At 47.3% G+C, this 12742-nt stretch overlaps 2 protein-coding genes across 2 annotated transcripts; both read right to left on the reverse strand.

Moving 5' to 3' along the window:
• Window positions 1-159: 159 nt before the first annotated feature.
• Window positions 160-4526, reverse strand: LOC117472664 (scavenger receptor cysteine-rich type 1 protein M130-like; the record flags this gene model as incomplete). The annotated part of the gene is made up of 4 exons (XM_034117979.1): window positions 160-359; window positions 654-950; window positions 1368-1679; window positions 4439-4526. Coding segments are annotated over 4 exons (792 nt in total), but the record flags the coding sequence as incomplete, so codon positions are not given.
• Window positions 4445-12000, reverse strand: LOC117472594 (putative DMBT1-like protein). The gene is made up of 3 exons (XM_034117893.1): window positions 11925-12000; window positions 10031-10063; window positions 4445-4729 (listed from the first exon to the last, which is right to left on the reverse strand). The coding sequence occupies exons 1-3, from the start codon at window positions 11959-11961 to the stop codon at window positions 4533-4535; spliced, it is 267 nt and encodes an 88-aa protein (XP_033973784.1). The 5' UTR covers window positions 11962-12000; the 3' UTR covers window positions 4445-4532.
• Window positions 12001-12742: the final 742 nt, after the last annotated feature.

The following is a 12742-nucleotide window of genomic DNA, read 5'->3' on the forward strand; positions in this document are numbered from 1 at the left end:
TAATTAACAAAGGTAATCTGGTGTTTTTGAGTGGATGAGTAATGGAGATATCACTGTCAAATCAATCGACAGTAAGGAGAATACTTACTTCCGGGTGTACAATTCTCCGTTATCCAATGGGAATGGACGCTCACTTTTAACAGCTGCCGACACAAACGAATGCCGTGCTTCCCTAAGCGTCAAATACCGACGCCGATGGGAATACATTGCAATCAGTTGAAAGCTCTTTGCATCCGTTTATGACGCTGATGGAAACTCGGCGCGTCACAACTGGACGCCACGGAATTCTGACCAAGCGTCGCTCCTGGACGCGTTGGGAGTGAGAGTGTGTTGGACAGACAGGTGAACACTGAGCTTACCTGAGACAGTGACAGACAGACAGGTGAGAGACAGACAGGTGGGAGAGAGACAGGTGAGAGAGAGACAGACAGACGACAGACATGTGAGAGACAGACAGGTGAGAGACAGGTGAGAGAGACAGGTGAGAGACAGACAGGTGAGAGACAGACAGGTGAGAGAGAGACAGACAGACGACAGACATGTGAGAGACAGACAGGTGAGAGACAGGTGAGAGAGACAGGAGAGAGACAGACAGGTGAGAGACAGGTGAGAGACAGTCAGACTGTAATGCATCATGTCACTGATGGGCTTACCTGAGCAGGTGAGATTCAGGATGTAAGTAGAGGAACCTGATACTGCACACTCCCTCAGAGCAGATCCAGACTGAACACAGGGAGGATAGATCCCCCACATAGATCTCTCTGAGGACTCCTCGCTCTTTCTCCATCTTAGAGAAACAGCAGAGCCACAGTTGAGATCTCTGCAGGCGATTGCTGCTTCCTTCAGGGTCCACCACTCATAATAAGCAACCACTGGTCTCCACTCTCCCCAATATTTCAGCTCCAGTTCTCCCTCACAGCGACTGGATCCTCCTACCAGCCTGACAGGCTCTGAACAGAAACAGGAGAGTCATCAGTAAAAGAAGAGAGTTCACAGAGAGGGGAAGTCCCGCCCCTTCCTGTGGACCAACATGAGAGAGAGCAATCCTTTCTGGTCCTGTTTGAAGTGTTCCATGTACAACATAGTTTAGTCAATTTAGAAATGTAATGTACAATAGTTGAAGTAGTTCATGAGCAGTTTAACTCCACCCTAAATGAAGCACACAGAGTGACCTACGTCACTCAAAGAGGATCTTTAACACGGCCAAACCTCAGATGTGTAATTCATGGAACAATTCAAACGGTATAAACTGTTCGTCTCTCGCTGCCGTAAGTTTCCTCAGAAATAAGTTCCCATGGGGACACAGGAAGGGGCGGGGCTTCCCCTCTCTGTCAGAACAGAATGAACCAATCACAGCTCCTCTCTACCTGAGCAGGTGAGGCTAACAGTTCTGCCAGGTGAGCAGGTGTTTCTCTCTGAGGCTGAGCTACAGTCCAGGAGAGCAGACTCATGGCCTCCACACTGGAACTCTTTGGTCCACATTGGAGCCTCCCCTGCTCCATAGAGCGCCCCCTGGAGGACTGAAGGAGCCCCACAGCCGAGCTGCTTGCAGACCACCTGAGCATCCTGCTGGTCAAAGTCAGACTCACACACTGAGGACCAGGACGGGTTAGACGGGTTAGAGTTCACCTCCAGTCTGCCTGAGCACAGACCAGTCCCCCCTAGCAGCCTGACAGAGTCTGCAGAGAAGAGAACACAGAGATATCTTGGTGCATTCAGCAGCTGCAGCAGATGTGTCAGGATTGAGCGAAGCAGGCAGGACCCAAATGCAGATTTAACAGAAAATACCTTTATTTCAAGGCTACAAGTAACAAACAGAGCTCTCCCCCGTGAACACAGTCAACAACAAACAAGGATCTCACAAAGACTAACAGGACAAAGCGAACCTAAATGCACACAGGACTAATCAAAGAAACAAGAGACAGGTGAGGAGGGAGGAGAACAAGGTGAACACAATCGGCTAATCAGGCAAGGAGGGAACACACAGACAGGAAGCAACAGGCAAGACGGGGGTTGAACACTTTTCAAAATAAAACAGGAAACCAAAGACAGATCTAGACAAGACAAAACACAACACAGACAGATCGTGACATTACCCCCCCCCCCCCCCCCCCCTCAAGAGACGGATCCCAGACGTCCCTAAAAAAAGAAATCCAAAACGTCCAACAGGGTGGGTGGAGGGGGACCGGAGGAGGGACTCGGACGGACATCCCGGGGCAAAGCAGAAGCCGAGAAGGGGGACTTGTGCGGACGGCCCGGGGGAACAGCAACAGAGCAGGGAAGTCCGCGGCGGGGAAACTCAGGGGGGCGAAGACAGAGGCGAAGGTCTCGTCGGGGTGAATTAGGGGGCCGGACTCGAGGGAGAAGGCAGCGGCTGGGAAAGTCAGGGGGCCCGGCTCGAGGGCGAAGGCAGCGGCTGGGAAAGTCAGGGGACCGGGCTCGAGGGCGAAGGCATCGGCTGGGAAAGTCAGGGGCCGGGCTCGAGGGCGAAGGCCACGGCTGGGGAACTTAGGGGGCCGGGCTCGAGGGTGAAGGCCGTGGCACTCAGGGGGCCGGGCTCGAGGGCGAAGGCTGGGGAACTCAGGGGGCCGGGCACAAGGACGGGCAAGAAGGGCGGCGACGGGACAGCTCCGCAGGACGGGCAGCTGGATCACCGAAGCAGGAGCACAGGAATCGGGAGCACTGGGAGCTGGGGATGGCGGGACAGGAACCGGTGTTGCGGTACAGGAACCGGTGTCGGCCGGATAGGAACCGGAGCCGTCGGGACAGGTGCAGACGGAACCCACGATGGGACAGGCACAGACGAGACCTTGGACAGAACATGGGCTGGTGTCAGTGGGACCCCGGACAGGGCAAGGGCTGGTGTCGACTGGACCCCAGACGGAACAAGGGCTGGTGTCGACGGGACCGCCGTCGGAACAGGACACGGTGTCGGCGGAAGAGGCATCAGCAGGACCCCCAACAGAACTGGACATGGTGTAGGCGGGACCCCCGGCGGGTTAGGATCTGGTGGCAGCGGGACCTCTGACTGAACAGGATTCGGAGCAGGCTGGACCTCCGACGGAACAGGTGTTGGCGGGACAGGTGTCGGCCGGACCCCCAGCGGAACCCCCAACGGACCAGGACATGGGGTTGGCAGGACCCCAGACGAAACAGGTGTCGGCGGGACCCCCAACGAAACAGGACATGGGGTTGGCAGGACCCTCAGCGGAACCCCCAACGAAACAGGACAAGGAGTTGGCAGGACCCCCAACGGAACAGGACACAGAGTTGGCAAGACCCCCGGCGAGACAGGTAACGGCGGGACCCCCAACGGAACAGGACACAGAGTTGGCAGGACCCCCAGCGGAACCCCCAACGGACCAGGACATGGGGTTGGCAGGACCCCCGACGCAACAGGTGTCGGCTGGACCCCCAACGGAACAGGACATGGGTTTGGCAGGACCCCCGGCAGAACAGTAGTCGGCGGGACCCCCAACAGGACAGGACAAGGAGTTGGCAGGACCCCCGGCGAGACAGGTGACGGCGGGACCCCCAACGGAACAGGACATGGGGTTGGCAGGACCCCCGGCAGAACAGTAGTCGGCGGGACCCCCAACGGGACAGGACATAGAGTTGGCAGGACCCCCGGCGAGACAGGCTGCTGGGTCTCAAGGTTTAAAGCAGGCATGCAGTTTATCGGGAGGAGTCACAAAGTCCCTTAAAAACTCAGGCAGTGAGCTCCTTAACCAGGGCTTATCTGCAACTTCCCGGCGTGCTTGTGAAAGAGCAGCCTCCTAAGCCTCTTTACCATGAGCCCTCATCCACTCTCCAAGAAAACATAAAAGTTTGCAGGATAATTTGCCAACGTCATCCTCAAAAAACACTGCTAGGTCCATCTTTGGTGAGATCCTTCTGTCAGGGTTGAGCGAAGCAGGCAAGACCCAAATGCAGGTTTTACAGAAAATACCTTTATTTCAAGGCTACAAGTAACATACAGAGCAGAACTCTCTCGCCTGTGAACACAGTAAACAACAAACAAGGATCTCACGACGACTAACAGGAAAAAGCGAACCTAAATGCATACAGGACTAATCAAAGAAACAAGACACAGGTGAGGAGGGAGGAGAAAACACAGGGGCACAAGGTGAACACAATCGGGTAATCAGGTAGGAGGGAACACACAGACAGGAAGCAACAGGCAAGACGGGGGGGGGGAACACTTTTCAAAATAAAACAGATCTAGACAAGATGCAGCCACTAGGCTACAGCTGCATTAGGCTGAGAAACCCTGAGGAGCAGAAAGACAATACATGTTCCCTGAATCCTGAAGTACTGAGCAGCCGGTCATCAGGTCCTGCAGGAGCCTGCTGAGACTCCAGCTGCTGCATGTGGGTTACTGTGAGGATGGGACTGATGGACTTACAGGTGAGATGCATGATGGGACTGATGGGCTTACCTGAGCAGGTGAGATTCAGGAAGGCAGAAGAGGAATCTGTTGCTGCACACTCCCTCAGAGCAGATCCAGAATAAAGACAGTCAGGACTGATCCCTCACACTAGTCTCTCTGAGGACTCCCTTCTGTGTCTGAGAGAAACAGCAGAGCCACAGTCGAGATCTGTGCAGGCAACTTGTGCTGCCTTCAGGGTCCGGTGCTCAACAGGATAATGCACTTGTCTCCATATTCCCCGATATTTCAGCTCCAGGTCTCCTGCACAGCGACTGGATCCTCCCACCAGCCTGACAGGCTCTGAACAGAAACAGGAGAGTCATCAGTAAAAGAAGAGAGTCCCGCCCCTTCCTGTGGACCAACATGAGACCTTATTACAGAAACATATTCATGGTAGCTAAGATACCTAGCTAATGCTAGCTAGCAGGCCAAGGCTCTTTTAGTGTTACGGAGCACTGGACCGCACCGGCCTACTGTAACCTCTAAACAGAAAGAAGAGTCATCTGAACAAGAAGTTTGATGTGCGGTTACACTGCACTCTCTCTTCAACGCGAGGTGACAGTGAAGAGAGAGATCTGCTGCTGAACAGTGAAATATAACTCAGATAAAACCTTAATAAATCAATGTCATGTTGTCTGATCAGAACAGGGACAGCTTGCACTTTGTTCTAAGGTTGTAGATGTGTGTGTGAGACGCTCACTGAAAGCTGGAGACTGACAGAAGAAGTCCAGAGTTGGTGAATCACGGTGAAGAAATAATTACACTAAGGCTCGGCCGTTGCTACTGTTGAGATCTCCATATTGTTGAATACTTAAAACAAAAGTTCAAGGTTCAAGGTTCAAGGTTCTTTATTGTCAATCTGACATAGCTACAGAGTAATTATGCAGTTGAAAATCTTATGTCACAGGCTTCTCCAACAATGCAACATAATAACATAACATAATAACAACATAACAATAAGAGCATGAGCAATACAAAAATAATAATAGTTATAAAAATGAAATAAAGTTATGATGTGGAATAGTGCAGTATGAGTCTATATACAAGTTATTGGAATGATATATATATATATTAGGTATTAGATACATACTACTGAGTAGCAGTTGAATGTTTGATGTTGTTTCAACAGTTCAATTTTTTAACAGTCTCACTGCCCGCGGGAAGAAACTGTCTCCGAATCTTCTTGTCCTTGCCCGGATGCTGCGGTAACGTCTGCCAGACGGCAACAGAAAGAACAGTTTGTGGCTGGGGTGATGGGGGTCTTTGATAATCCGTAGTGATTTCTTCCTGAGCCGCTGGGAGTAAAGGTCCTCCATGGATGGCAGCTCCGTCCTGGTGATGTGCTGTGCAGTTTTCACCACCCTCTGTAAAGCCTTACGATCGAGGTCGGTGCAGCTGCCGTACCAGGCCGTCATGCTGCCAGTGAGGATACTCTCTATCGTGCACCTGTAGAAGTTGCAGAGTATCCTGGAATCCATTTTGAACCTCCTCAACCTGCGGAGGAAGAAGAGCCGCTGTCGAGCTTTCTTGGTGATGGTGGTGGTGTGAAGAGACCATGTCAGGTCCTCAGTGATGTGGACCCCAAGGAACCTGAAGCTTTTGACTCTCTCCACCGTAGTCCCATTGATGGCGATGGGGGCGTGTCCCTCTCCCTGCTGCTTCCTGTAGTCCACAATCAGCTCCTTTGTTTTGCTGATGTTGAGATGGAGGTTGTTCTCCTGGCACCAAGATGTCAGGTTTTCGACCTCCTCTCTGTACGCCGTCTCGTCATCGTCTGTGATCTGACCGATGACGGTCGTGTCATCAGCAAACTTCACGATGGTGTTGGAGCTGTGTGTGGCCACGCAGTCGTGGGTGAACAGGGAGTAGAGGAGAGGGCTGAGCACGCAGCCTTGAGGGGCACCGGTGTTGAGAATCAGGGTGGAGGATGTGATATTTCCCACCCGCACTGCCTGGGGTCTGCCCGTCAGGAAGTTCAGGATCCAGTCACAGAGGGCGCTGTTGAGCCCGAGGTCTCTGAGCTTGATAGCCAGCTTGGAGGGCACAATGGTGTTGAATGCTGAACTGTAGTCAATGAACAGCATTCTCACATATGTGTTCCTGTTCTTCGGGTCCAGGTGTGAGAGGGCAGTGTGGAGGGTGAGGGCTATGGCGTCGTCTGTGGACCTGTTTGCTCTGTAGGCAAACTGCAGGGGGTCCAGAGATTCAGGGAGGGAGGAGGTGATGAATAATTTGACTAACCGCTCAAAGCACTTCATTATGATGGAGGTGAGTGCTACTGGGCGGTAGTCGTTGGGGCAGGTGATGATTGTCTTTTTGGGGACAGGAATGATGGTGGAGTGTTTAAAGCATGTGGGGACTACAGACTGCAGCAGGGACCTGTTGAAGATGTCTGTGAACACCTCTGCCAGCTGAACTGCACACACCCTGAGAACACGGCCAGGGATGCCATCAGGTCCAGGAGCCTTGTGTGGGTTAACCCTTTTAAAGGATTTACACACATCTGCCCCATTTAAAACAAAAGGGCAGTGTAGCTCCTGGTCCCTCTGTACCTCCACAGCCTGGCTGCTCTCAAAGCGTGCAAAAAAAACTGTTCAGCTCATCTGGGAGAGATGCGCACGCAGACACTCCCGCAGCACCCCCCGCTGCTCCTTTGTAGTCAGTCATTGTCCTTAGTCCCGCCCACATATTCCTAGTGTTACAGCCTTTGAAGTCAGATTCCACCTTGTCTTTGTACTGTCTCTTTGCATTTTTAATTGCTCTCCGGAGATCATACCTAGACTTCCTGTACTCCTCCAAATCTCCCGCTGTGTGCGCGAGAGTGCGCGCTTTCAGTTTGCCGCGCACCTCACCGTTTACCCAGGGCTTTTGATTTGGGAATGTCCGTACAGAAACCTTCGGTACCACGTCATCGATCCATTTCCCAATGTAGCAGATGACAGTGTCCGTGTGTGTGTTGATGTTATTGTCCTCAAACACACTCCAATCCGTAGATGCAAAGCAATCCTGCAGTGCCTCATCTGACTCCACGCTCCATCGTTGTACTGTCCTTGTTATCGGTCTGTCCCTTTTAAGTTTCTGCTTGTAAGCAGGCAACAACAGTAGTGAGATATGGTCTGATTTGCCGAAGGGAGGGCGAGGGAGAGCCTTATATCCATTCCGGAAAGGGGAATAAACATGGTCCAGTATGTTTCCCCCGCGCGTCGGGAAGTTGATGTGTTGGTAATATTTTGGCAAAACCTTCTTCATGTTGGCGGTGTTGAAATCTCCGGCCACAACGAACGCCGCATCTGGCCGTGAAGTCTCGGTTTTATCAATAAACCCAAACAGCTGATCGAGTGCCGTGTTGTTGTCTGCGAGTGGCTGCGGCGGGATATACACTGCTGTTATCACAACAGATGTGAATTCCCTCGGCAGATGGAAGGCCCGACATGAGATCATGAGGTGCTCTAGCTGTGCGGAACAGTCCGATGAAATAATCTTCACATCTGAGCACCAGTTGTTGTTAGTCATTACACACACACCGCCTCCCTTACTTTTCGTAATTAATCGTAGTTAATTATAATCAAGTATAATCAATTATATTCTTGTATAACCCACAATGAAAATGCATCATATTTTATGATTTTGCATATTTACAGTATAAACAAAGTGGTTTGTTAAGTTGAGTGTCAGGCCTATAATGGTTTATGGCTGTCACTGATAAGAAAGAAGGCAGTTTCTTCCCTCTTCCCTCACAGCAGTACACAGGGAGGGGGGCTCCTGACTTTTTGGAGATAGACTGAGGCCCAAAAAGGTGGTTATGTCATAACCGAGAATAATGTTTTAGTTCTGTACATTTGAGGTCATGAACTTTTGTTACATAAGCCTGAGGAGGTGTGTATTGGGTTTTTCTGCCCTGTGTTGAGCTTTAAAACACTGGGTTAGAGAGGGAGAGCTTCAGAGCTGGGTTTTTGCTCTCGGTAAGGTACTCTCAAACTTGGTAAATATCTCTCGAATTTCTTTGTTGAATGCTGAGTGAATTTCTTTGTGAAATTAGTGGAATGAATAGATGTTTGTTGAAAGTTAGTACCCTGCCACCTATGAGGAAGGTCCTCTGAATTCATGCGGGACTAGTTGAAGTATACAAATGTGAATTGTGGAATGAATTGATGTGGAATGAATTGATGTTTGTTGAAAGTTAGTACCCTGCCACCTATGAAGAAGGTCCTCTGAATTCATGCGGGACTAGTTGAAGTATACGAATGTGGAAATGAGAAAATGAACTGATTTGTTGAATGAAAGTTTGAATGTGCTTTTTATTATCATCGGTCTTTTATGAGGAAATGCCTCTAAATTCTATCGGGAGATTTTAAATGTCACAACTGAATTGGGCAGTTGAAGTTACAAATTATGGTAATAAATGTAAAACTGTGAATTAAAGTTTTCATATTAGAACATGATCACAGCATGATAGGTTTAGTATGATTATAATGTTGTAACGAGAGAAGGTAAAAACCCTGTATTAGTTTGGACCTATTTTTCTTCAAATAAACTGATCCCGCCTTTTGGATTGGGACAACTTAAAAGACATCTGCGCTCTCCTCTCCTGCTTCAAAGGTAAGATTGCACACTGCCACACTCACACTTAGTATAGGGCCACACTTAATTTACTGATATCAAAATCCTTCGGGATCGCTTAAACAGATTTAGGGGGTCGTCTGAATTGAAACAGCAGTTAATTGAACCTGGTTCTTCGGGGAGTTAATAGAGGTGAGATCTTGCTGACGTTGGTGGATCTGAGCCAAGCAGCAAACTTACATAGACTCAATAACTTTGGTTAGGTTAATTAGGAGGTCTGAGTAATTTGCCAGAATAAATTATCAGTCCTCCCGACTCTTACACTACGCTAAGCTAGCTAGCTAAAGTGAGAAAGGCTGGAGTTAACAACATTAGCATTAAACAATGAACAGTGCAATAAGCTTACTGTTGTAGAGTACAGCTACATCTACTGACAACTCTCTGACACGAAGTTGCACAAAAAGGAGTGCTATGCTTAGGGTTTTATTCAGCTTATTGAGCTACTGAACAGTTTAATACTAAATCAATATAGGTACAATTGTGCCAAGTGAACCTGTAGTTAGTGACACTGTAGTTAGTGACACTGTATTTAGTGAAACTGTAGTTAGAGACACTGTATATAGTGACACTGTATTTGGTGACACTGTAGTTAGTGACACTGTATTTAGTGACACTGTATTTAGTGAACCTGTAGTTAGTGATACCGTAGTTAGTGACACGTAGTTAGTGACACTGTAGTTAGTGACACTGTAGTTAGTGACACTGTAGTTAGTGACACTGTATTTAGTGAACCTGTAGTTAGTGATACCGTAGTTAGTGACACTGTAGTTAGTGACACTGTAGTTAGTGACACTGTATTTAGTGAACCTGTAGTTAGTGATACCGTAGTTAGTGACACTGTAGTTAGTGACACTGTAGTTAACTACTTGCTTGCCGTTAAAAAAATGATCTTAAATCTTAACTAACACCACAGAAAGCACAACTGAAACTCAGCTGGTTCTGCTTCAGTGTTCCTCCACTTGTGTTTCTCTCCCTGTGTACCTGGTGGTTTGATTGCTCCTTCAGCCTGGAGTCCTGAGGAGAAAGTCAGGAGATAAACGTCAGTAAAAAGCTCTTTTCAGACTCTTTAAACTTGAAGCATCAGATTTAAACATGCAGCTCTGACTCTTTAAACATGATGCAGCAGATTTAAACACCCAACCAAACAACCCCCTGGTTATGCAATACAATGCAGGGACTGCCACAAACTCTATGAGGGGGAGACACGTAAAGAAATCAGCCTCAGAATTAAGCAACACCTCTACAAAGGGAAGTCACAAGCTTTCATGCACCCATTTTAAAATCCACGGCCCAGACAAAGTGCAGCCCACGGACCTGGAGACAGGGACTGGATCAGGGTCCAGAGCATAGACTGTATATACAAATGGACGTAGTGTCCGTGACGTCACCCATAGGTTTCTGCAGAGTTGCTGAGAAGCCCTTAGTAGGCGGAGTCGGCCGCCGCTGTCTCGACAGTGACATCAGAGTCTAACTCCCGCCTGCTCCATCCTGCTCCAAATAAGGTCAAAGAGTCGGAGCCGAGGCGGCATATGATAAGTCCGATATTTAAATGAAGAATACTCGACCAGGCGCCAACACAACAAACACATCCGAGTTCAAGTTGTGTTGCCCGGATCAGCCTCGCAGCTGAGCCCCTGTAGCATCCTGGAGCTAACAGAGCTAACGGAGCTAGCAGAGGGACAGAAAGCTAGGAGCAGCAGTCACCGCAGAGACCTGTCCATCAAAGTGACCACGCCCTAATTTATCCCAAAAAGTTAAGACCTAATATAACTAAAAGGGTCATGTTATAAAACAATTCACTCACCAATTCATAATCATTAAGGTGGAATCTAACTATATCCAGAATAATTTGTATTGCATCCAGGGGTAGAAACATGTTTATTTCTGCTGTAAAGTTGGGCATTTTAACATGGGGGTCAAAGGAAATTGCTCCTTTCTGCAGCCATCCCCTATCGGCCAATAGATGAACTGCAGTTTATGGCACTTCCTTATGGGCTTGCCGGCTCTGCCCCATAGTTTGCCGCTTGGTCCAGAGCCAGGCAGCGGAGAGCAGCTGGAACAATGGACCCACCTCACTAAACTAGAGATACCAGTGATGATGAGACCACCTCCACTTCTTTTTATTTATTTAATTTCTGAAATGTTATTCTATTAAATGAACTGAAACTGTTCTTATCTCCCCCTTTTCCTCCCCATCTCTCCCCCTCATGTGCTTTTAAAACCCCTACTTATAAGTAAAAAGTCTAATAAATGATTAAATAAAACCAAAATATGTGTTAATTAGTTATGATCAACTAATTTTAATTTATTTTAATAAAAACATTTACATTTATTTGAATGATTAAGTATTTAATTTGAACAAGGACCACTCATACCAATACATTCATCTCAGAAATAGATGTTTCATGACAGATTTGAGCTAATATCTAATTTCCATCTGCAGTCCTGAGGTACACAACAATCAAACACTACACTCATTATCTCTATCACACAAACAATTATAAAACAAGATTAAAGTACAGGGCAATAAAATAGTTCATAGTACGGTTAAAATACAATATTACACTACAGTTAAAATGTAAAAACTCAGGTTATAGTGTAATTAATGTTGTCTTAATATCCATTTCTCTGCACCATGAGAGAAAGAGTGAAAGGTTTTAATCTGGAAGAATATTCCAGTGTTTGATGTAAATGAAAATGCAGACTTTGCAGAGGGACGGTTATATCTGCATTTAGTGCAGATCTTAACTTTTTAACCACATTTTAAATGTATTTTCCTGTCCTGTTTTAGTCAATAACTGCTGTGTTGATATATCAATATAATACTGAATATCTATAGTAGAGATAATAATCAAAGAAAAAGAGTATGTGTTACCTGAGCCCAGCAGCAGCAGCAGCAGCAGGGGGTCCATCTCCTCACTCTGTGTACTTATACTCACATATCTATGTACTTATACGTATATGTTCACGAGAGACAGGAAGTCAGGCTCATTTCCTGCCAACCCCCGCCCTGTCATAAAGGGATAAGATATAATATATATTATTATTATGTAATACTTTCAACTGAACAACACGATGTAAGAGTGAAGCTGATCTACTGTAAGAGCAGTTTTTATTTGTGGGTTTACACTTTACAGATTACACAACTTCCACATTTCATAGTAAGAGCGTGCAGTCCTTCCTGAAACGGACTGTCCCTCCTCGGACAGTCCTCTGTGCCATCAGGCTGCACAGCAAGGGGTCAACAAAGTAACATGTAATGTACCACAAGTACTGTATATGAAATATACACTATTTTCACAATAACTCTTTACCGGCACATATTCATGTAAATATATTTAATATGTATACATGACCCAAATATGTATATGTTAATTTAAGTCATTTTAAAAGTGACTTGTTAATTTTGTATTGTTAATGTCAAATTGTTTTGTCCTAGGTAAAAGGGTTTTGCTAATGTAATTTTGTTTTATAAAATCTAAATTTGTCTCAAGCTTTGTTAAAGTGTTTCACACTTTGTAATTCTCGTTTGCCTTTCCCAGCCACCGTACAACGCCCCTTAAGACAAATATGTAATTGCGATATTGGGCTAGAAATGTCACGAACGAGCTGAGAACCAAAGTGCAACACACGGGAGACCAGGGAAAGTCGGTAACCAGCTTTATTAAAGACAAACCGGCAGACAGTAGGCAA

The sequence above is a fragment of the Trematomus bernacchii genome, unplaced genomic scaffold, assembly GCF_902827165.1.
Source record: "Trematomus bernacchii unplaced genomic scaffold, fTreBer1.1, whole genome shotgun sequence".
In the NCBI taxonomy this organism is placed as follows: domain Eukaryota; kingdom Metazoa; phylum Chordata; class Actinopteri; order Perciformes; family Nototheniidae; genus Trematomus; species Trematomus bernacchii.

What these genes read in the sequence shown, in the direction of transcription:
- LOC117472594 (XM_034117893.1), bottom strand. Translation starts at nt 11,961, where the DNA reads ATGGACCCCCTGCTGCTGCTGCTGCTGCTGGGCTCAG. An exon ending in GCTGCTGCTGCTGGGCTCAG is followed by an intron (nt 10,064 to 11,924) that starts GTAACACATACT and finishes CTTTCTCCTCAG; the next exon opens with GACTCCAGGCTGAAGGAGCA. An exon ending in AGGAGCAATCAAACCACCAG is followed by an intron (nt 4,730 to 10,030) that starts GTACACAGGGAG and finishes GTTTCTGTTCAG; the next exon opens with AGCCTGTCAGGCTGGTGGGA.